Source organism: Syngnathus acus, chromosome 6, assembly GCF_901709675.1.
Source record: "Syngnathus acus chromosome 6, fSynAcu1.2, whole genome shotgun sequence".
NCBI classification, from domain to species: domain Eukaryota; kingdom Metazoa; phylum Chordata; class Actinopteri; order Syngnathiformes; family Syngnathidae; genus Syngnathus; species Syngnathus acus.
Genome location: NC_051092.1, coordinates 3,761,826 through 3,781,863, shown reverse-complemented (window position 1 = coordinate 3,781,863; position 20,038 = coordinate 3,761,826). Strand labels below are relative to the sequence as shown.

At 43.0% G+C, this 20,038-nt stretch overlaps 3 protein-coding genes across 9 annotated transcripts in view; 2 read left to right on the top strand and 1 right to left on the bottom strand.

Annotated features, from left to right (window-relative positions):
* Positions 1–4,093, bottom strand: part of LOC119123881 (periphilin-1-like) — a 32,313-nt gene extending 28,220 nt beyond the window's left edge. The window contains exons 1-9 of one of the 4 annotated variants that reach the window (XM_037253250.1): positions 3,994–4,054; positions 3,653–3,782; positions 3,423–3,496; positions 3,098–3,319; positions 2,940–3,001; positions 1,420–1,476; positions 1,177–1,319; positions 477–553; positions 114–251 (exon numbers count right to left, since the gene is read on the bottom strand). In XM_037253250.1, the coding sequence (XP_037109145.1) occupies positions 114–251; positions 477–553; positions 1,177–1,319; positions 1,420–1,476; positions 2,940–3,001; positions 3,098–3,319; positions 3,423–3,496; position 3,653 (774 nt within the window). In that variant the 5' untranslated portion in view covers positions 3,654–3,782; positions 3,994–4,054. Of the gene's footprint in view, positions 1–113; positions 252–476; positions 554–1,176; positions 1,320–1,419; positions 1,477–2,939; positions 3,002–3,097; positions 3,320–3,422; positions 3,497–3,652 lie in introns of all 4 variants that reach the window. The other 3 variants (XM_037253253.1, XM_037253254.1, XM_037253251.1) reach the window with 3 other exon arrangements.
* A 248-nt stretch (positions 4,094–4,341) lies between these two features.
* Positions 4,342–6,446, top strand: LOC119123882 (YY1-associated factor 2-like). 2 transcript variants are annotated; one of them, XM_037253255.1, is made up of 4 exons: positions 4,392–4,625; positions 4,894–5,022; positions 5,437–5,586; positions 5,682–6,446. In XM_037253255.1, exons 1-4 carry the CDS (start codon positions 4,552–4,554, stop codon positions 5,920–5,922), a joined length of 594 nt encoding a protein of 197 aa, XP_037109150.1. In that variant the 5' UTR covers positions 4,392–4,551; the 3' UTR covers positions 5,923–6,446. The 2 variants fall into 2 exon arrangements, with proteins under 2 accessions (XP_037109151.1, XP_037109150.1); XM_037253256.1 differs by lacking the exon at positions 4,894–5,022 and having other exon boundaries at positions 4,342–4,625.
* A 406-nt stretch (positions 6,447–6,852) lies between these two features.
* On the top strand, positions 6,853–13,575 carry LOC119123879 (glucoside xylosyltransferase 1-like). 3 transcript variants are annotated; one of them, XM_037253249.1, is made up of 8 exons: positions 6,853–7,225; positions 7,555–7,647; positions 8,107–8,290; positions 8,422–8,553; positions 8,619–8,870; positions 9,158–9,281; positions 9,354–9,526; positions 13,174–13,575. In XM_037253249.1, the coding sequence occupies exons 1-8, from the start codon at positions 7,014–7,016 to the stop codon at positions 13,219–13,221; spliced, it is 1,218 nt and encodes a 405-aa protein (XP_037109144.1). In that variant the 5' UTR covers positions 6,853–7,013; the 3' UTR covers positions 13,222–13,575. The 3 variants fall into 3 exon arrangements, with proteins under 3 accessions (XP_037109144.1, XP_037109142.1, XP_037109143.1); XM_037253247.1 differs by lacking the exon at positions 13,174–13,575 and adding an exon at positions 11,430–13,163 and having other exon boundaries at positions 6,854–7,225; XM_037253248.1 differs by lacking the exons at positions 7,555–7,647; positions 13,174–13,575 and adding an exon at positions 11,430–13,163 and having other exon boundaries at positions 6,855–7,225.
* Positions 13,576–20,038: the final 6,463 nt, after the last annotated feature.

Below are 20,038 nucleotides of genomic sequence, written 5' to 3'. Positions count from 1 at the left end.
ATTCATATTTTACTAGTAGTAGGTAAGCTTCATTTGACACTAAAAGCATCACCCCCCCCAAAAAAAACATTATCCTGCACAAGCCAAGAGTATCGGCCCAAAGTAAAATGTACCTTTTCGATTTCCAATGCTTTGGCTTTGATGGCTTCCGAGCGCCGCGCCTTTAATTCTTCGTTTTGCGTCTTCTCAGGCTCCACGCTGGAAGGAGCCACCTCCTCCTCCTTCTCCGGTTCGGCGTCACAAGTTTTTTCCTAGTCGGGTAAAGGTCGTGGGTCAGTGGGTGAGGTCACCAGTTTCAGAAACCGGTTCTGATTTCAAAGACTTTCCAAGCACAGAGAGAGACAACTTAACTCTTTGACCAGTGTTGAGTTGTTGTTGTTTTTTTTTCTTTCTACGAGCCTCATTATGCGCGCCACATGTCAACGCCGAGTGGAGCCGACGATACGAGAGCATCGGAAGCAAATACTGATATTTACCTTTATCGATGAAGACGTTTGGGGAGGCTCCTCCGCGGGGACACTTGGGGGTGGGGTCGATATCGCGGCAGGCTTCGCTAATAAAAGAAAAACACAATTATTAAAAAATGGTCAGCAATGCAAGAACCATATCAATTATTTTAAGCTAAGTCATATTTAAGCATGTTGGGGTCACGAAGAGTTCACGATATGTTACTACAAACTTTAAGTCAGTCTACCAAACTATGTTAAAAAAAAAAAAAAGGTTATTAATTACTCGCCCCTGAAAGCATGAGAGCAAATAGAAGTATGCGCAGAGAAAATGGCCAGAACCCCATTTCCACATGCTTTACTGGCCTAATTAGTGTTCCAGATGGAGGTGGGAGGTACAACGGTTTTCTCACTCTTTTATTGCATCTTCAAAAGGCTGGCACACAACAAAGCACGACATTTCCGGCACATAAATATGCTCAGCGCAAATCAAAGCAAAGAAATTACTTCGGCTTAGTCTCGTGACCTTTACCGTGTCGACTCCGCTGAAAATATTCTTTCTAACTATTTTTGGCAGAATCGTGTAAAAGTCTAAAAGAAGGGACGTGAAATGTAGGCTTCTGAGGGATCCCTGTGACATTGCCCGAGCACTCTTTAGTAAAAAAAAAAAAAAAAAAGTGCTTAATGGCATCGCTCGGGATGTTCAAGAACCACGTAAATAACGACTTACCTTTTGGAGCGTTTGCAGCGCCTTTTTCCGCCTCAGGAGAAACGTTCTTTTTCGGCGGTGGTTGGTTTTTCTTCTTTCCCGATGAGCGATCCCAGTCTCCTTTAGCGTTCTGCGAGTACCTGAAGTGATTTTGGTCGTCGCGACCGCAACGAACCACAGCGCAGTTAGGTTGATCTCATCATTTTGTTTTTGTGCATCATTGCAGAATAACTTTGGGAGAAATTAGAAAGGGAACCGACTTACTTGTGAGAGTTGCCTCGACCCCTGTTATTGAAATATGGACCCGGTCGGCCATTTTTTCTGCACAAAAAAAAGAACACAGACAGGGTTCAAGTTTGCTGCAGCTAAAGAAAGCTCGAGCCAGAACGATGAGAACAGAGCACACAATTAATTCAAGTCTCGTCAAATTCATTATTACAGGTTTAGAAGGGAAAGTGGATAATGGTTGGGCTGTGAAAAAGAACGGGCGGAAGGCTAAACCACAGATTTAAATTCAGAGCCAGTAGGGCACATGGATCAATTTGTGGAACGGAGGCAATCTTCCACTTTTGGCCCTTGGAACACGTAAAAGGCCCAATTTTCAACTCGGCACCAATTTTCAAGTCAGCGCTTGTCCTCAATGGAAGGCACTGTTTAATTAGAGCCAAATATAAAGCTGAAGTCACCGAGCGCTGTCACCGGAGTTGCGGCAACGCCACTTCCGCGCATTATTCAACCGCTGACGACGGCGTGGGACTGTAGCCAGATGTTTAAGCGTCCCCGCGGGCACCTGGTTGTCGAGTCCTCAGTCTGAACATAAACTAAAAGCGCATTTTAAAAAGAGATCATATCGAAGGAGGCCTCGCATCTTTCGGATTGAAACGTAAAATGGCCGTTTTAGCTCAAGAGGGAGTGCTGCGGCTGTTTTTTCTATTAGGGCAGATGCTGGGTTTTTTTTGGCAGCGTGAGTAGACACTCGTGCCCTTTGTCCCCTATTCTAGCCTGGTATGACTTCTAGCAAAAAAGACTGCCGGTGGTGGGGGGCCCGTAAACTGTTGGTATGTTGAAGCTGGCGAGGTGAGAAGTGCGTGCGTTGATGTCGGCTTTACAGCAGCTGGACTTAGCGACTCCGCCTGGGGTTAAGCCTCCAGGTTTACGAGCGGTGGGGTTAGAAAGAAAGGCTCCTAAATAAAGCTGCACAATTTGTCGATAAAATAGCGGTATCGCGATACTCAATGAACATATCGCAAGTTTTTCCAATATTGTGCAGCCCTACTTACAAATTAGTGCGTTTAGAAAGTTAATGTGCACTTTTTCTTTAAATTACCAAGCGTGTTTCAATATAAAATACCAAAAGAACATATGTATTTTATATTGGGACCTCCCGGAGAGATCAGTTTCAATATACTGCAGAATACATATGTTGTCTTTTGATTGATTGATTGATTGATCGATTGATTGAATATTTATTGATCCCCAGGGGTGGGGACATTTTTATTCTATCCTGAAACATGTTATTGAAAGTAAAAGTGCAAACTGACTTTTCCAACAAATCTAAAATACTGCCACGGCTGTCTTTTTCTTGACTTTTTGTTTAGTGGCGCTCTGCCTCCCTCTAGTGGTCAAAAACAAATTTGTAACACATGGAAACTGGACAAGTTACTCACAGAATATTTTGGCTTCTCAGGGACCACTAACTTTACGAAACAACATCCTAAGCGGAGGTAAGGAACAAAACCAGTGACCCAAGTAAATAATTTGAACAGTAAAGCAACAAAAATCACCTTCCGCGTATTTGATGCCTCAAATCATCTCCGTCGTAATGTGGACGTTGATGGTGTGGCTCCTAAGAGATGAGTGAGGGGGAAAACATTCACTAAATAACATGACAGGAAAATGCGTAGAAATAGAATTGGTTTCAGACATCCTGGTCTTGTCTTACTTGGTGGTGAGGTGGGGAGTGTCTGTGGAAATTGCCATAATCGGGGTTGCCATCGTAATATCGGTCTGATGGATAATTCATGTCCCTGGGACAATTTTCAGGGGGGAAGCCCGGGCCGTCATCAAACCATGTGTCTTCTTGAAATTGTCTGTCATAGTCCCCCGCTGCAGGGGGGCCTGGAGCGCTCCTTTCGAAAATGTTGACCACTCTACGTACTGTCACCTGAAAAATAGTGTGAGTGCATTTCTTCAAAGGTTACACCTTTCATATTTGTCACATGGGCCTGAACGAACCTGAGGGTTTTTAACACATTATATTATCTTACCTCTCTTGTATCCGCTGGTGCGTATTGGTGTTCATAACGCATACGTATCGACTGCCATCTTTGTCTGAATGCCACTGAGAAAAAAAAGTGATTACTTTGTAAGCAATTGGTTGCTCGTCATTGATTTAACAGGAAGACTCAAGAACTACATTGGCAACTAGTTTACACATTCTACTAAGGAACGAACACATGCTGATCTCAATACGTGCACAATAAAAACTTTCACTTACTTTTGTTGCGATATCAATACGATGGATCAGTACAGTGCGTTGGACCGACAAGCAATGTTGGTGAGGTTGCACCTAAGTTCCCCAATGGTTTTCAACAACGGTGCCAACACAGCCACACTTTACCAAATACCTGGTTAAATGATCACAAATAAATTATGTTTTAAGGCCGCAAGTGCGTGAGAGACGACGCTTATCGATTAGCAAGTTAGCATAACATTGCACGAGGAAGTAGCAAAACACAACATGGTGTACGCCACAGGAAAATCTTCACGAATTAGACCGCTTTACACCAGACTAAATTTGTGTTTTAGTCTACTAGTGTAAATGTATTTTCTACGGACATTAAACCCCTGCATTAAACCATGGCGATGTTATTCTTTTCTTCTTCTTTTTCTAATGGCCGCTGACAAGAAACGTGTTGGTACATTACCGCCAACTAGCGGTATGGAGTGCGAACCAGGTTGTGGACAAAAAGAACCATACTAGAAACCCTGATTGCAAATTTCCATATATTTTCCTAGATTAATTTTGGTATTTAAAGTTAAAAATCAGATAACATGAAACACAATAGTTTCCGCGTCTGCGCTATAAATTTCAGGTTGGTTTAAACCGCATCTCCCGGTGGACAATGGAGGAAGTGGCCGTAGTCCTTCAATGGATGCCACAAATAATCGATTAGAGAGATTAAATACAATTAAAAGATCAATATATACATATATAATAATGGTTAGCATTATTGTGTTTCATTTATGTGAGTATTTTCCTTGAGGTTTTTCTTTATCGGAGCGATGTTGCGATTACGTTAACGTGATTGGTTGTACGCCGGCCACGTGATTCTCCTTGACCGGAGTTTCAACGACAGCTGAGTAGCAGCTAAACCCGACTAATTATATTTTTAAATGGTCACGTTTGAGCCTTTAAACCACACTGACGGCAACTTGTGCATTATGGGCGACAAGAAGAGTCCTACAAGGTAAAAAAAAAAAATGCAGTGCGTGAATTAAGACACTTCTACAGGCTAGTCCCGAAAAGAAAGCGCGTCGGAAAATTGATGGAGGTCTTTTGAACTGAACTGTTTTCATGGCGGCTAGCTTGTTAAATACGGGGCTGCCGTGTCGATGAACGCTCCTTCGCCGACTTCAGAGTTGTAAAACATTATAGCCTAACCGCCGTGGTTTAAATTTTACCCGCACGCGGTTTTTACAACACGTCGCTCCGCTGTTGTTTTGTGTTGTTTGAAGGCCGAAACGGCTGCCGAAACAGCCGCCAGCCGACGATGGTTACTGGGACTGCAGTGTCTGCACCTTCAGGAACACCGCCGAGGCGTTCAAGTGCACGATGTGCGATGTCAGGAAAGGGACGTCTACGAGGTATGAATGTGCCAAGTCTTGTGATGTTTGGACAAAGGAAGGGCTGTAACGTAATTACGCAGTTTAAAGACGGCTTTAAAATGGCTTGGGTCAGTTCGTATCGGATGTTTCTCAATTTGTAAACACAAAACACAGCGTCTGCCTTTTTCCTTTCACGGTAAAGGCATCATAAAAGTGCCCTTGTAGGATGCTAACACCTGCAGGGGGGGCGCCATAGGAGAACGTTCTGCACACCCCACTTGGAAAGGGGGGGGGGGGGCTTTAAATCAGTTCTAGTACCAAAAAAACGGCACTGCAAAGCTACAAAGATGCAATCATTTTGAATTCCCATCCATTGAACCCGATGTGCACCTATCTCACAAATGCACCAAAGTCTAACCATCACACTGTCCTTTTTTGTTTGTATGCTTTTAGAAAACCACGACCCGTTTCCCAGTTGGTGGTACAGCAAGTAAATCAGCAATATGCACCACCGCCCACCCTGCTTAAAAAGGAGAAGAAAGAAAGATCAGAGAAGAGCGACAAAGAACTCACGCTGAGGAAGAAAAGCCTAAAAAAAATGAGGTATCAGTCGCCGCATTCATCAGTATCAGTTCTTTAGGCAATATACACCCAAAAAATGTCATCCTCGGTAAATTCTTGTTATTTCTCTTCTGCAGACCAAGGTTAAAAAACGTGGACCGGAGCAGTGCTCAGCATTTGGAGGTTACAGTCGGTGACCTAACGGTGATAATCACAGACTTTAAGGAGAAAGCCAAACCTATGTCTACTTCCACCAGCGCCGCAGCCGGCGACCCGCACAATCAAAGCGGCTCGAGCTCCGACAACACTGAGCGAGGGGTGTCGCGCTGCTCCTCGCCGCGGGGTGACGGCTCGTCAGTCAACGGGGACGCTCATTGAACCTCGGATTTACCAACACGGCAAAAGCCACTCTGATGCACTCAACCGGAGCTTGACATGCATGTTTTTAACTGCCATTTTGTTTTTTAGCATTGGCTTCCACATTTGGGGGGGTTTGGTGATACTTTGGGTTTCATTAACTGCCAGATCAAACCCGATAAACGGACCGAATGAACATTATATAGCCCCTGACGGTGCGACATCATCAAAGTGATGCATTAAGAAAGCAATGTGAAGTTTATTTCATGTTGTAGTTTACGCTAGAAATTTTGTTCTTTGCACTTGAGAGGTTCATGATGACATTTTCTGTGCCCCCCATCATCATTATTATTAGTCAATCATAACACTTTTTACTTTTGGACTCATCATGTCTTTGGATGCAATACATGTTTTCCTGTCTAACAATTTAGTAAGAAACATTGAACAATTTACTTTTTCACTCTACTAGATCAGAGCATGATTCAATCTATGGAATGGTTTATATTGTAAAATACTGTGAATTAAAATAATTGTAGATTCTTGTACATTAGGTTTTTTTTAGTGCAAGTTTATGATGAAGCTTGTAGTTGGGAAGAACAAAATATCAGGAACTCATTAATCCATCTTTGTCATCCCAGACCATCACACATCATTTAAAAATCAGCCTATTTTTTTATCACAACTTTCCAGCATCTGTTTTGAGTGGCAATTTTAGAATAAACTAAAACCAACATTGTCATACAATACATAATATCGTTGCACCGGTCAATTCAATACTATCCCATTGACTACAATGGCATGGTTGTACTGACAGCACTTTATTACAACGTTAGCGTATTTGTTTTACCACATTTGATCCTGCTTTCCCCAACGATAAAAGGTTATTTGTGAGTCACACAATGAGTTGTGGTTTTGCAGAAAATTATGAAGCGCTCTTGGCATCCGAGTGCACGCGCGTGTGGAGTAGGCGGGACCTGTTCGCGCAGCAACGCTGTCAGACGCTTACCTGATTTAACTTTTGTCTAAGAAGGAAAGATTAACTTGAGTAAGTTCGTATCTATGTGGGCGGAAGAGGTCAACCGACATTTTTGCGACAGCCCACGGAACACAGGATGCGCCGTTATCGGCGTGCATTGCTCCTGTGCTCGGCGTTCACATTTTTTTCATCGCTCTACGTGTTCAATCATCTTGCATCCAGCCTGGAGGACACCGACGGGCGGCGCCTCAGCGAGCTGAAGACACCAGACGGAGGCAGTCCCGACTCGGGGAACGTTCTCGGGAAAAGGCCCGGTTCGGCAGGCCGTCGAGTACGCCTGCCGTTCAGGTAGCTAAAGCTACATTAGCCATATTGCTTACAACCATATGTCTGTAATATGCTCCTGCTAAATTTAGGAATTTGAAATCGAAACGATAACACATTAGAAAAAACTCAACATACATAATTTATTGCTGTACTGTTAGAAAATACTATTTTTGTACGACAGCAATTAGTTTATTGTCCGGTAATTCGCTAATACTTAATTTTCTTTAAACCAACGCCATCTGTTAACAGCTTGAATTAAAGTCTTACTACCTTAATCCCATCACACAATGCTAAAGTTTAAGACCCCAAAAAGTATCGATTCCAAAAGATGGTCTTTTTTACTCTGTTAGGTGTAAGTCATTGTCAGTCTCTTACTGGAATCCGTTTTGGAGGTTGCCTGCTGATGTTTGTGGACTGAACCGCTTTATGGAATCATCCTTTAGGTATGACTGATTTTGTGCATCTCTTAAAAAAAAAAATACACTTCGGATTGCAATAAGGAGCTTTGCAAGTGTTTAGTGGCCACACGCAGAGATATTAAAGTACTGCTGCTGCCTCATGAGCTTTTTAACTAGCTGCGTTTATTGCACAATCACAGTCGTTGTGCTGTACTTTGTGTTTACAGACTGTAAAGTGTCATTGACACATGAATACAGTAAATGCCTATTACACAATAACAACTGAATTGATGGCTTTAATAAGCTCTCCATCGACATGCAACAAGTCAGGTGATATTTATTTTCCTCCCACCTACTAGTGTTTTGGATGCGGTACACTGTATTAGCATGCAAGTCCTCGTCCCCCCAAAACCTAATGGCAAGTCCATCCCAACTGAGCTCAGTGTGAGTCTGCTGATATCCAAACAACTGCTGAGTCTAATTTAAATGTGCCTTGGTTGTTAGAGACGGAACAAACTCTGAAGAAGAAGATGGCGGCGATGAAAGCAGTCACCTGGCCGTGGTGGCCTGTGGCCCGAGGCTGGATGAGACGCTCACCATGCTCAAGTCGGCCCTCCTGTTCAGCAAAAAGCCGCTCAAGTTTCACATCTTTGCAGATGAAGAGCTTCAAGGCAGATTCCAGAATTCGGTGAGGGTCCAGTCTAGTGAGACACACACAAGCAAGACAGCCGGGGACGGTTTTAAGTTGTGAAATGTCTCCATGAACGTGGACACAGTGCTGGAAACATAACATATATATTTTTGTCATTTTCTTTAAAGCTGCACTCCTGGCCAAGGTCAATTCAGAGCAAGTTTAACTTCACCATCTACCCCATCACTTTCCCCAGCGGGAATGAGAACGAGTGGAAGAAGCTCTTCAAACCGTGTGCCTCTCAACGGCTCTTTTTACCAGTAAGTTCATTTTAACAGCAAGGACACATTTGCCAAATGTCCTCAAGTCTGTTTTGTCTTTCCAGCTAATACTGAAGGAGGTGGATTCTTTGCTCTACGTGGACACAGATATCCTCTTTCTGCACCCTGTGGAGGGCATCTGGGCCGCGTTCTCTCGGTTCAACTCCAGCCAGTTGGCTGCCATGGCCCCGGAGCATGAGGAGCCGCGTATCGGCTGGTACAACCGTTTCGCTCGCCATCCTTACTATGGCAACACTGGCGTCAACTCGGGAGTCATGCTCATGAACATGACACGCCTCAGGAAAGGTTTTTTTAAGGTGATTGTGGATTGGATTTAATTCCTGAAGTATTATTAATATATTCAGGGTGTACAAAGTCAGCTCCACAGCATACAAAAGTGGAGTGGTTGTTTTTAGGTTTAAAAAGAAAATTGTAGGAGTGGCTGCACTACCAAAACTGTCCACTTGAGGTCACTGTAATTCTAAATTTATGAACTCCCATCAAGCAACCGTTTCCTTCAAGTCAGATGAAGTGTTGGGAGATGTCAAAGCTGAAGCAAAAACATGATTTTGTTTTTGGCAAACTTTTTTATGACTCCTTCTAGAATGGCATGACAACAGTTGCACTTCAATGGAGTGAAATGCTGATGCCCCTGCTTCAAAAATATAAACTCAACATCACCTGGGGGGACCAGGACCTTCTCAATATCATCTTTCATCACAACCCGGGTAGGTGTGCATGCATTTGGCCGGCCGTCAAGTGAACTTTTACTAAAGTGAATCGCTCTCGCACGTTTACAGAAAACCTCTACGTGTTCCCCTGCCCGTGGAATTATCGTCCGGATCACTGCGTCTACGGCCTTAACTGTCAGCAGGCAGAGGAAGATGGAGTCTTCATTCTCCACGGCAGCAGGGGAGTTTACCATAACGAAAAGCAGCCGGCGTTTAGAGCCGTCTACGAGGCCATCAAGCAGGTACGGACAAATGAACAAATCTGAATTAGTAAAGTAACGAGTGCTTACGTTTGCGAGAAGGCGTTTTCGTAACACTGGTTTTAACCACTTGTTGAGTTTTCCAGACATTGTCTGTCGCAATGGAGGAATAATTTGACAGCTTGAGGGCCGTACTTATGCTTATTGATTTGCTATCGTGTTTCTCTTCAAGGGCCAGGTGTGTAGGTGGATTATCAGATTTGTTTGGATGAGGGGAAAAAAATAATCAGCCTGTCAATATGCACTCTAAGCCTGTGCTTATTTATTTGTTTATTTTTAAAATGCGCAATCAATAGCTTGTTAAACATTTCCATGACTTGCTCTTAATCCTCTCTAAACAAATCAGGCCCACTAGTGGGAGTTCAGAAAAAAAACTAATCCAAGTTGAATTTTGGCGAGATATGGATCGGTTGCTAGCCAATCACAGTTTACGTATGGTCAGTTAAACATTCGCACTCACATCTTTGAGCACTTGGTGACATGGGAGGATGCTTCAGCCCTGGATTCAAAATCCTCAACGTCAGAACTTTGGGTTCCAATAACCGTAGTTGCCTTAGAAATGACAAGTTGGGGAAGAAAAAAAAAAATAACTCAGATTTAGCCAATACACAGAAAGTCCCATTCAACCATTTTTCTTTCCCCCAGTCGGCCACCATTAGAAAGTCACAGTCGGAGCCAGTTAGCCGGAAAGCTCTTTCCTTTCGGGTCGGGTCGCCTTTGATCTGCCCCGAGTTGAATCCCGTACGCCAGTCAACAAGCAGGCGCCAATCTGTGGAGTAAAAAAAAAAAAAAAAGGGGGCTTCATTAGCTGTTCCCCATCCATTACCGCCAGCCACCAGCGCTGACGTTCTCAGCTATTAAGAAAACCAGAACCGAGCACTCGGCCGTCACTCCTCGACAGAGCAAACCCGCATCCCACGCAATCACAATTCGGGATTTTTTTTGCACAATCATCACACATGTAAAGTAAAAAAAAATAAAATACGCGGAGCCTTTAGAACGTTTCATCCCCGCTTACAAACTGTTTTATGTCACACTTTTATTAGCGCTTCCCCTCGCTCCGGCCCGCCGAGCCCACTCACAATTTGTTCCCACTCGGTCCTTCGGGGACGGGGCTGCGAAAGCCTACAGGAGGCAATTCCGGAAGAAACTTTCATTTCCCTCCCACCAAGTCCGCCAGCCAGCCCTCCGCGTCTCCAGGCAACGTCTCCCGTCCAGCCGAGGCGCGTGCAATAAAGGGCACTACCATTACCCCAGCCCGGCCCGGCCCACAAAAGAGTTGTAAAATCTTTAGTGCTGATGCTAGTTAGAGGCATCACGATGGCGATGCGGACGACGCATCCACATAAAAATCGATGCGAGGCCGTTAATGGTGCTTTACAGCCTGTGGCGCTGTATGAAAGATAATAAAGAACGCGTGCTTTGAGTAACCTAATGCCTGGCCAAACAGGAGTCAAATGAGGTGCCGTAAAATTGCCATCGTGCCGTATTTACAGGAGAGCAGTAAAAGATTGAAAGCAAAAGTCAACATCGTTTTTTCGCATCGTCTGGATCTTTCATCTCGGCCAGGCTCATTTTAAGCGACCTTTGTTATTTTGTTTACAATAAAGGCGCTCGGAGGAGCGCACTAATACGATTACACCTTACTCGAGCACATTCCCTCACAGATGGCTCGATTTATATTTATCATTCGGATAAATCTTGTATTAAAGAAAAAGGAACCAAATGTAGAATGCGATTATGTGAGGGTATATAAAAAAAAAAACAAGCAGAAATAAAACAGGCAAATAGTCCCAAAATGGAGCTGCTGGTGGAAGCACTTTGTAATGCGAGTCAAGAGCTAAAAAGCATCGGCGCTGTGTAACGTCTGCAATTCCTTTTCCAGTACCCCTTTGGCGAGAACATGGAGACGTCACTGCTTCAGCCGCTGGAAGCAGCTCTTCGGACCGCCGCCGATACCTACTGTGGACGGGTGAGCCACTTGTTCACCAAGAGCCTCAAACAAAGTATTGCGTCTGTTCGACGGGAGCCATGAGATATTTTGTCCGGGGGGTTGGGAAGGGTTTTCTCACTCTAGAAAATCTGTGCCGAGCTATTGGACCGCCTGTTACGTACTCAAGGTCGGGTACGCCGACCTTGGAAGCGGTGCGATATGCACGACGTCGACAGAGACGTGTAGCGATGAGTTATTCACGCCAAGGTCCCCTGCACAGTAGAAACTGAAATGACAGAACTGACAGAAAAGTCGCAGGACAAAGTTGAAAGAGATGACGGGAGGGAGGAAATCGCAAAGGTTGCGTTGAAAGGCCTGAGCTGATATTCAAAGACAGATCGTCTCCGCCGTGATGCAGACAAAAAAGCATCCCAAAAAAAAATGAAGTTAATATAAAGATGGAACTTTCTGTCCAAGTATTTTCAAACTAGATGCATAAAGTACTGCAATTGACCTTCCCGGATATGTCGGCCAATTTGCCAGATTAAAGGAATGGCGCACTATATGGCAATATCTATATTTAGTCCACCTTCTCATCTGTAATGAGTTATTTAGTGTCTCCCTGTGGAAATGAAGACTTAAAGGAAAGAACAGAAAAAAAAAGAGAGGCGCGAGGCGTTTTCCTTTAATGCTCGCATCCTTTTGAGCTCTTTAAGAGCTTCTGCCGGGTTTTCCCTTAAGAACGTTTGGTACGCGGGGGCCAATAAGGCGGATGACTAATAGGCTCCGGCTTCCTGAATTATTATCTGTTTACAACTTTTCCACTGTGTAAATTGGGCTGGTAGTCATGCGCAACCCGCTTAATTTTTTCTGTGTTTTCAAGTGCTGCTTCATATAAAACACCACCATCACTCCCTTTTTTTTTTGTATTTATTTTATTTTTTTTAAATACCACCGTCCAAAACATAGTTTACTTTGCCTCTGCGGAGGTGATTAATTTAGCAGTAGGATTGAGACAATCAGGTTGTTTTTAAGAAAGATTTATAATCACAGTCAAGTCACGATAATCACTTTGCACAGTTCGCCTAAGCTTTTTGGAAAGTCATCGAGGCGTACTTCAACATTTAAGCGCAAATAAGGAGGAACTTTTTTGTAATGAACTTTTTTGAAGGCACAAAGAGAAAATGAATGTACATGCTAACCATAGCCTGTCTGCTACATCATCACGTCTTGAAATGAGGAGTTTTGGTGGCCGCACGAAAAGGTGTCCAGCATTATTTCAGGCCACACCCGTAAGGGAATTTACCTTACAAATCTGAATTTTACTTGTCATTTTAAATGAACATTATTTCTACTGAGAATGAGAATGTGTTCACAGGTACCGTGTAGCATTTATGTAGCGTGACATTATGAATTATAAACTATGTATTTGGTCTCTACATTATTTAAAATCACCGCCAGTGATACAAGATTGTGTTATTTACGTTGAAGAATAGTATTTCCAATGGCCGTTATGTTTCCCGCGCTAATGCTACGTTGACGCGGTGTAGACCCAGCATTAGCTAAAACCAGCCTGTTGCTTTACGAAACATTTTTGTCAATGTGAAAATTTTTTTGTGTATTATTGACACGTATTGTTACATTTTTTTGTATCCCCGAATAACCATTAAAGTCTCGAGTGTTTTATTGGTATCAGTATCAATTTGGTAGCTATCTCGTGGGAACAACCACGACCACAACTTGACGGTTTAGATCGTCTGTAGTATTTTGGATGACAAACATTTCTCTCATTTCTGAAATTGCAATTCGACCAGAGGAAATCAGTGCATAACACCTTGAGGAAATGCCGAAAGATGATTAAAAAGGCAGCTCATGTGTTGGCTTCCATTGCCCTCGGCTCTGCATTTGCACAGGCCGATTGACAGACAGACAGACAGACAGACAAACACACGCCTCGGATCAACAACGAGATGAATTTCAAACACTTCTCCCCGAAGAACCTTTTAAATATTTCAGTTCTCGGCAAGCAAGTGTGCTGTATATGAGGAAAAAAAAACAACTTCTATAACGAAGAGTTACGAAAGTCAACCTTAAACTTTGACGAGGCAAAATCGAAAATAAAAACCAAACACAGTGAGTGATTAAAAACACACAGGAGATCGATTAGCATCTCTCGTTAAGTGATTATATCGGCGCGGGGAGAAAAAATGATAGCGAATAGTAAGATGGGCGTAAACCTGCTGGTTGACTTTGGAAGCTAATGCTGCCACTGCCTGGTTACGCTCCCCCTGAGTATGATGGTGATTGAGGTCTCGTTCTCCTTCAGTCTTACAGGAACAGCTAATGGATTATTCATGTTATTGCTTGCACCACTTGGCCTCTCGATTGCTCAATAACGATTTTTAAAGCCCGGGCATAAATTAAAACAGTCACAGGGCTTGACAGTTAGAGTAAAAAGGGGTCACAAAGTTAGGAATATGCAATATGAGAGGGAGGGCAAAAATCATTGATGGGTGTTTTCTTGTAAGCGGTTAAAGGGAAATGACTTTAGCTGAAACCTCAGGGGAATTACGCAATTATATAAAAAGAAATCTTTTGTGGTAGTAAGAAGCTGACGTCCACCACACATTTTCCACGTTGCCTTTTTTTGTGCCCAATTTCATTTCACACCACAACATCTTTTTGATTCATAGAAATTGCTATGTCACCATGGGGGTAATTTGAGAATTAAAAAAAGTTAAAACAACAAAGGTCCATTACTTTCAAAATATTACGCAGTGGGTCTTATGTTTGCTGGGTAATGTTTATGATTTGTTGATAAAGCTACGGGAATCCCGTCTGGCCTCAACAGAGAGCAAATAATATGAGCCATTCAATATTTAATCAAAAACACTCCTTTTGAAAATCAGTCGGTGCGGGATTGACGCGGCAGGTTGGCTTTTACTCGCGCTTTACAGTACAAAGCTTCGCGTCTACGTTTGTATTTTAATGGCTCCGTGACGCCATTTCATCTATAAACACTTGCTAATGAGGCTGTGAGTAAGTAAACAAGCGTTGAATTTATTCAACTCCCTACTTTTCATACCGCAGTGATCATTTTGATCAACATTACATTTACCCCTCATTTTTTAATTGCAACCCTCGGAATCACTTCGCGTAATTTACCGCCGGGCGGATCCGTCTGCACTGCGCTGATAAAAGGGAAATTCTCACTGTAAGCAGAGCAGCCCCGAGAAATATGCATGCGCAAATAAAATAATATAGCTAGCTCGCTTTCCCCCCGTGGGCGGACATAGATGTCATCTCGCCAGGTGATAACGTCACACATCATCAATTTACGAGCCCGGTGATCGTACGGGCTTGCTGACGGCTGCTTAATATTTCTTTTTATTATGGCGGAGACTGTCTGACGTTTCAAATCAAAACTGCACCAGATCATGAGATCCAATACGTGGAGTTCAAGAAAAGAATCCATTGGCGACTTCTGCTCTCCTCACACTCTATAAACAACCACTCAAAGAGCATCCACACTGACCCAGGGGGCGATGGCCTCCGCCGCCATCGCCACGGCGATATTGAAACATGCTTTATGGATGCATGATATTCAAACGTACAATCATAAGGATGTTATTACACAGCCTTTCTCGTATATTCCCGCTTTTACGGCCCGGTTGGAGCAAATGTCATTGAGATGGAGCATTGGCGATGTTCACGGAATACCGTCCGTATTACCGCTCATAAAAGAAGATATCAATCACTTGAGCTGACCTTTTTCCCCTGATAAAACGTCTCATCAGTGAGCCCCATCTTAGCGCGTTAAGGCTGAAGGGGGCCGCTGTTTGGAATCCAAGTTCGCGGTTATCAAACAATATGTTACGCCAACCTCCCTCCGATTGCATCATCAACCCTCGCTGACACGTTGCATAAATGAGCAAAGTGTATTCATGCTAACGAATGACCGGCATCTATTGTCAATGGCATAAATTGTAACTTGGCCAGATGCCCGAGAATGTATTATCCTTTTTGTGTGCGGGTTATTGAGCTACTGACATCCTGCTCGCCTTGTCCTTTTGATTTTTAACCATACCGCTGCAACAACAGCTTTTTGATCATACACTTTAACTCATTCAGTACCATTGACGGATATAGACGTCAATTTGCTGGCCTCAGTAGGTCTAAAATCGCTGCTCGTGCACTGCCGTTAACTGAAATGTGTGACTTTTTTAGCATATAAGACAAGTTTGTCATTTTAATTTGTTGACTGAATCGCCCGTGTGACTTTCATTTCAGTCGCGTCGTCGTTTTCGACCCTTGGTGCTTTAATTGCTTTATAATTGCAGCCAAGTTGCCAGACTTTGTTCGTTTTACTCTCTCGCTTCTCCGCAAAAGCCCCTCGAGACCTCAACCTCATGCTGGAGGTCATTTAATTGTCTTCCGCGCGCATCCCCGCCTGGCTGGCATTTCCTAATGAATCTATCGCACACACACTCTGAGGCAGTTTGCTTCATTGACTATCGGTGCGGCTCGACCTACGTGAGGAACCTTTAATTGTTTTTCCCTCCCGAGTCTGACAGCCGACGCCACATGATGGATTTGCCGGAATGTTTATCAGTGACACACAAAAAAGGGGCAATTTCTGTAAAACCTTGAAAAACATTCACGGTCAAATTAGAACTTCGCTGAGATGCAACTTGCTAGCGCTCGACTTTAGCGTAGCGTGTGGAAATCTCCGTGACTAAACGGGCTGTTGGACAAACTCGACATTGTCGTACAAATCTCTCTCCACCCCATAAACCTTTGGCTGTGAAGGAAGTGTTCAATGAGGCGGACTTAGTGCAAACATATGAAAGTTATTACGAAAACCTCATCTCGAGAACTAATTCACCCGTCGCGTTTCTTACTACTCGGAGGGCGCTCGGATTAATCAGACGCATTGCGGCAACAACGCCATTTAAGGGTATATATGCATAATGAGCCAAAGAACACGGGACAAATGGCTCTGAGAAAGTCATTTTTCAGGCCCCCTTCATTACTTGCAAGGGCACTTTGACCGGGAAGGCCCGAAATGGATCCTCATCAATGTCATTACCATTATTGATGTACTCTCGGGGCATTAAGGGGGCCGATTGTCGGCGGCATTTAATCAAATATTTCTCGAGAAAATTTTATTCTGCAGATGCCTTTGTAATGCGGCTTTTTAAAGACCCTTCTACGTCCAGATTGTGTAATCTTGAGTCGGGCTCTTGTCGGATGATTACACGGCCCCGGCATGCGGCGACCTGACCAAGAAATCACGTCAAGTGTTTGCCGAGGGCCTCGACAACTCCGGAATTTAACTCCGCAAAGTCCAATTATCTCGCCAAGCTCGGTTCCAGCTTGCCTCGCCTGAAGGGGGCTACTTTGTGACTTCATCAGTGTTCTTTTTGCCCACAGCCATCGCCGTGTTCCACTTACACTGTTACATCTTCTGCAATTGAAACTTGTATGACATGACATCTCGTCTCAAAACTAAATTGCTTTTTGTCCATAAAGCAGAAATAATCAATGGCAAGAAATGCCAGATGACTTTATAATGAAACAGCTGTCGTCACGTCACAACCAAATAGGAAACTAATGACATGAGCACAAAAACTGCCTTTGTCTACAAAGTTGTTCACCGTGGTTGGAGAGTAACTTCAATTCAATTAAGAGAGTTTAAAATCATTAACTTGCTGCAGGGTACGACTTGTCTCTTTCACGAATGGCTATCGCTTTACTTTCACCCTACAGCCAATCACTTGTTTGCTTTCACCTGTATAGGAAATCACTTTTTGCATCCACACGGGACCCTGACATGACCCATCACTTGTATTACTTTCTTGTTCAACGATGCTTTGTTGCCCTCTTGTGGTATCTTAGGGTAGTGCCGTTTTTTTTCTTGTATTCTTATTTCGACTGTTCACATCTCTGCCGCAAAACTACGATTTGCCTATTGTAGTATAATAATAATAAAAAAATCATGCTTTGCTTTGTTGCCCTCTTGTGGTATCCTAGGGTAGTGCAGTTTTTTTTTCTTGTATACGGACTTGTTTCTACTGTTCACATCTCTGCTGTAAAATCACGATTTGCCCATTGTGGTATAATAATAAAAAAAAAAATCATGTTTTGCTTTGTTGCCCTCTTGTGGTATCTCAGGGTAATGCAGTTTTTCTTCTTGAATACTGACTTGTTTCTACTTTTCACATCTCTGCCGTAAAATCACGATTTTGCCTTTTGTGGTATAATAATCCAGAAAATTGCAGCCACCATCCACTTATGACTGACTCGTTCTCTCTCGTTCGCAAGCATTACATGTATTCAAAGTAGCGATAAGAAAAGGTTTATCTCTGTGCAATTGCCTCCCGGCCACCAAATCTTCTGCACTTCCTTTGTGTTGGCTCGCTTTCTCTCAGCTATGCTCCGATGGGGATAGAAGTGCGTTGAATGGATTATAAACAGAAGACACGATTGAAATATTACAACAGGGAAGGAGGGGGGGTATCTTGGGAAAAGGTGACTGTCCTCAAAATGATACCACAGATATAGTTAGCAATTGAAAATACATTCCCAGAGCTGACTTTAAACCTATTCTGTTTTTTTGTAGCTATGTTTCCCAAATTGTCAACATCGGCGACCATATTGACAAAAGGCTTTACTGCAACGGGGAATCAATTTCCTCCATATTGTGAACACTAATTGCTGTCTTCCTCAGATCCGTTTGTATCTCCCCAAAGAGTTTCACTTCATTTGAGATGCTACAGTTTGGAGGTCACAAAGGCGAGAGCATCATTGATTGGAAACACAATGGAGCTAAATTAGCCACGGCGAGTCGCTGAACCAACAAAGGGAAATTCGCTTACAGGAAATCACTGAATCAAACTGTGAACAACAGCGGCCAGTAATTACAAACCTAGAGGTGTCTGATCAAAGGTTCAACCAACCCCTAACCCTTAGCCACTCTTCGATTGATTTGGATTGGTCACACCCTAAGTGGCCCAATCAGAATCCTGCCACATGCTTGAAATGTCTTGAAAGTGACATTAAAAAAAAAAATCCTTTTATATAGAGATTCCCGTTCTCAGCCTTGTCATTCATTCTCTTGTCCTATTGGATCTTTCCCTGAGATCTGAACACAAATGAGCATGTCCGCTGACGTCTGCCTCACAATACCGTAGAAGTCTAATTAGCACCCTTGGCACTGAAACCACCTCTAATCGTTTAACAAAGACCCAAAGAAATCGGTAGCACAAAATCAGAAAGCAATTCTTCATTTGCATTTAGATTGTGTTTTCATAATAAAGCCCATGGATGACTTTGTCTGTGGGAAAAAGATAATGAAACCTTTGAGCATGGCTGAGCCTCGCACAGGAGATTCTCCGCTAGCACAAACTTTTGCATGTAAACATTATTCGGCAAATGCAAAGTTTGTCACATGCTTATTAGTGTGCTACTTGGTCAAGATAAAAATGTTTAATAACCATAACTTATTTGTTTTTTGCAGAAAATCCAAACAACTTGTGATATTATATATCACCCCCCCAAAAAGTTTCCAAATTATTATTTATTTTCTTTCTTTTGAGGCTAGATAAAATATTTAAAAATAAAAAAATTCCAAATTATTTAAAAAGAAATCTCTAATTTATTTATAATTAATTTTAATTTTGTTTTTGATTGAGACAAAAAATGGCTACTGTTGGATTTAAAATATGCAGAGAAAGTAGTTGGCTGTGCAACCAAACTTCTGAGGCAGAAGATGTGAAATCTGTCTGAAAACACACCCACACACACATGCTGGATTTTTGTGCAGTGTAACTAGTTGGCCTTTATATTTTTCCATAAACCGCCAATACTTCACCGGGCTTTCACTCCACACGAGCTACGGATCAAAGTGATTCGCTCACCCGATGTCAACACGCCGGTGAGCGTTATTGCACCAGCCGTCTGTCTCATTACATTCTCATATTGAAGTAATATTCAGTAAAGTCATAATAAAATCTATCTGACAATACGTTTTCTCCCTTATACACGTGTTCCGCTGCTATTTATGCCGCCGCCTTGTGAATATGAATAGACAGGTTGAATGAAATGATGCTATCTCCTCCCGTATAACTCGCTGCACCTGACAACGTATCGAGCCCATCAAAGAGGTTCATTATTCTCCGCCATTTCAGCGCATTCATTATTTGCTGTGCTTTTTCATTCCCCGGCGCCTTCCTATCTTTGAAAACACCGGCAGATCTATTCACCGCCCCCACCTTAATATTTCTCTTTCATTCACTGTCTACAAAGCTATTTCGGAGCCTCTCTAATGGGATAATGGTGGCGTCTCTGGGTCATTCTCAGTTTTGTCGAGAGGCGCCTGAGTCCGCTCAGAAGAATATTTATGTCGACAGTCTTGATGTTATAAATGTCACCGTTCAGTGAGACTACGTTCTTGGGAGATGCTAGGTTCAAGTGCAAAAGAGAAAAGTAGATCAATGGAAATACAGAATCGGAATGTGCAGTGATCCCTCGCTACTTCGCGTTTCGTTTATCGCGGTTTC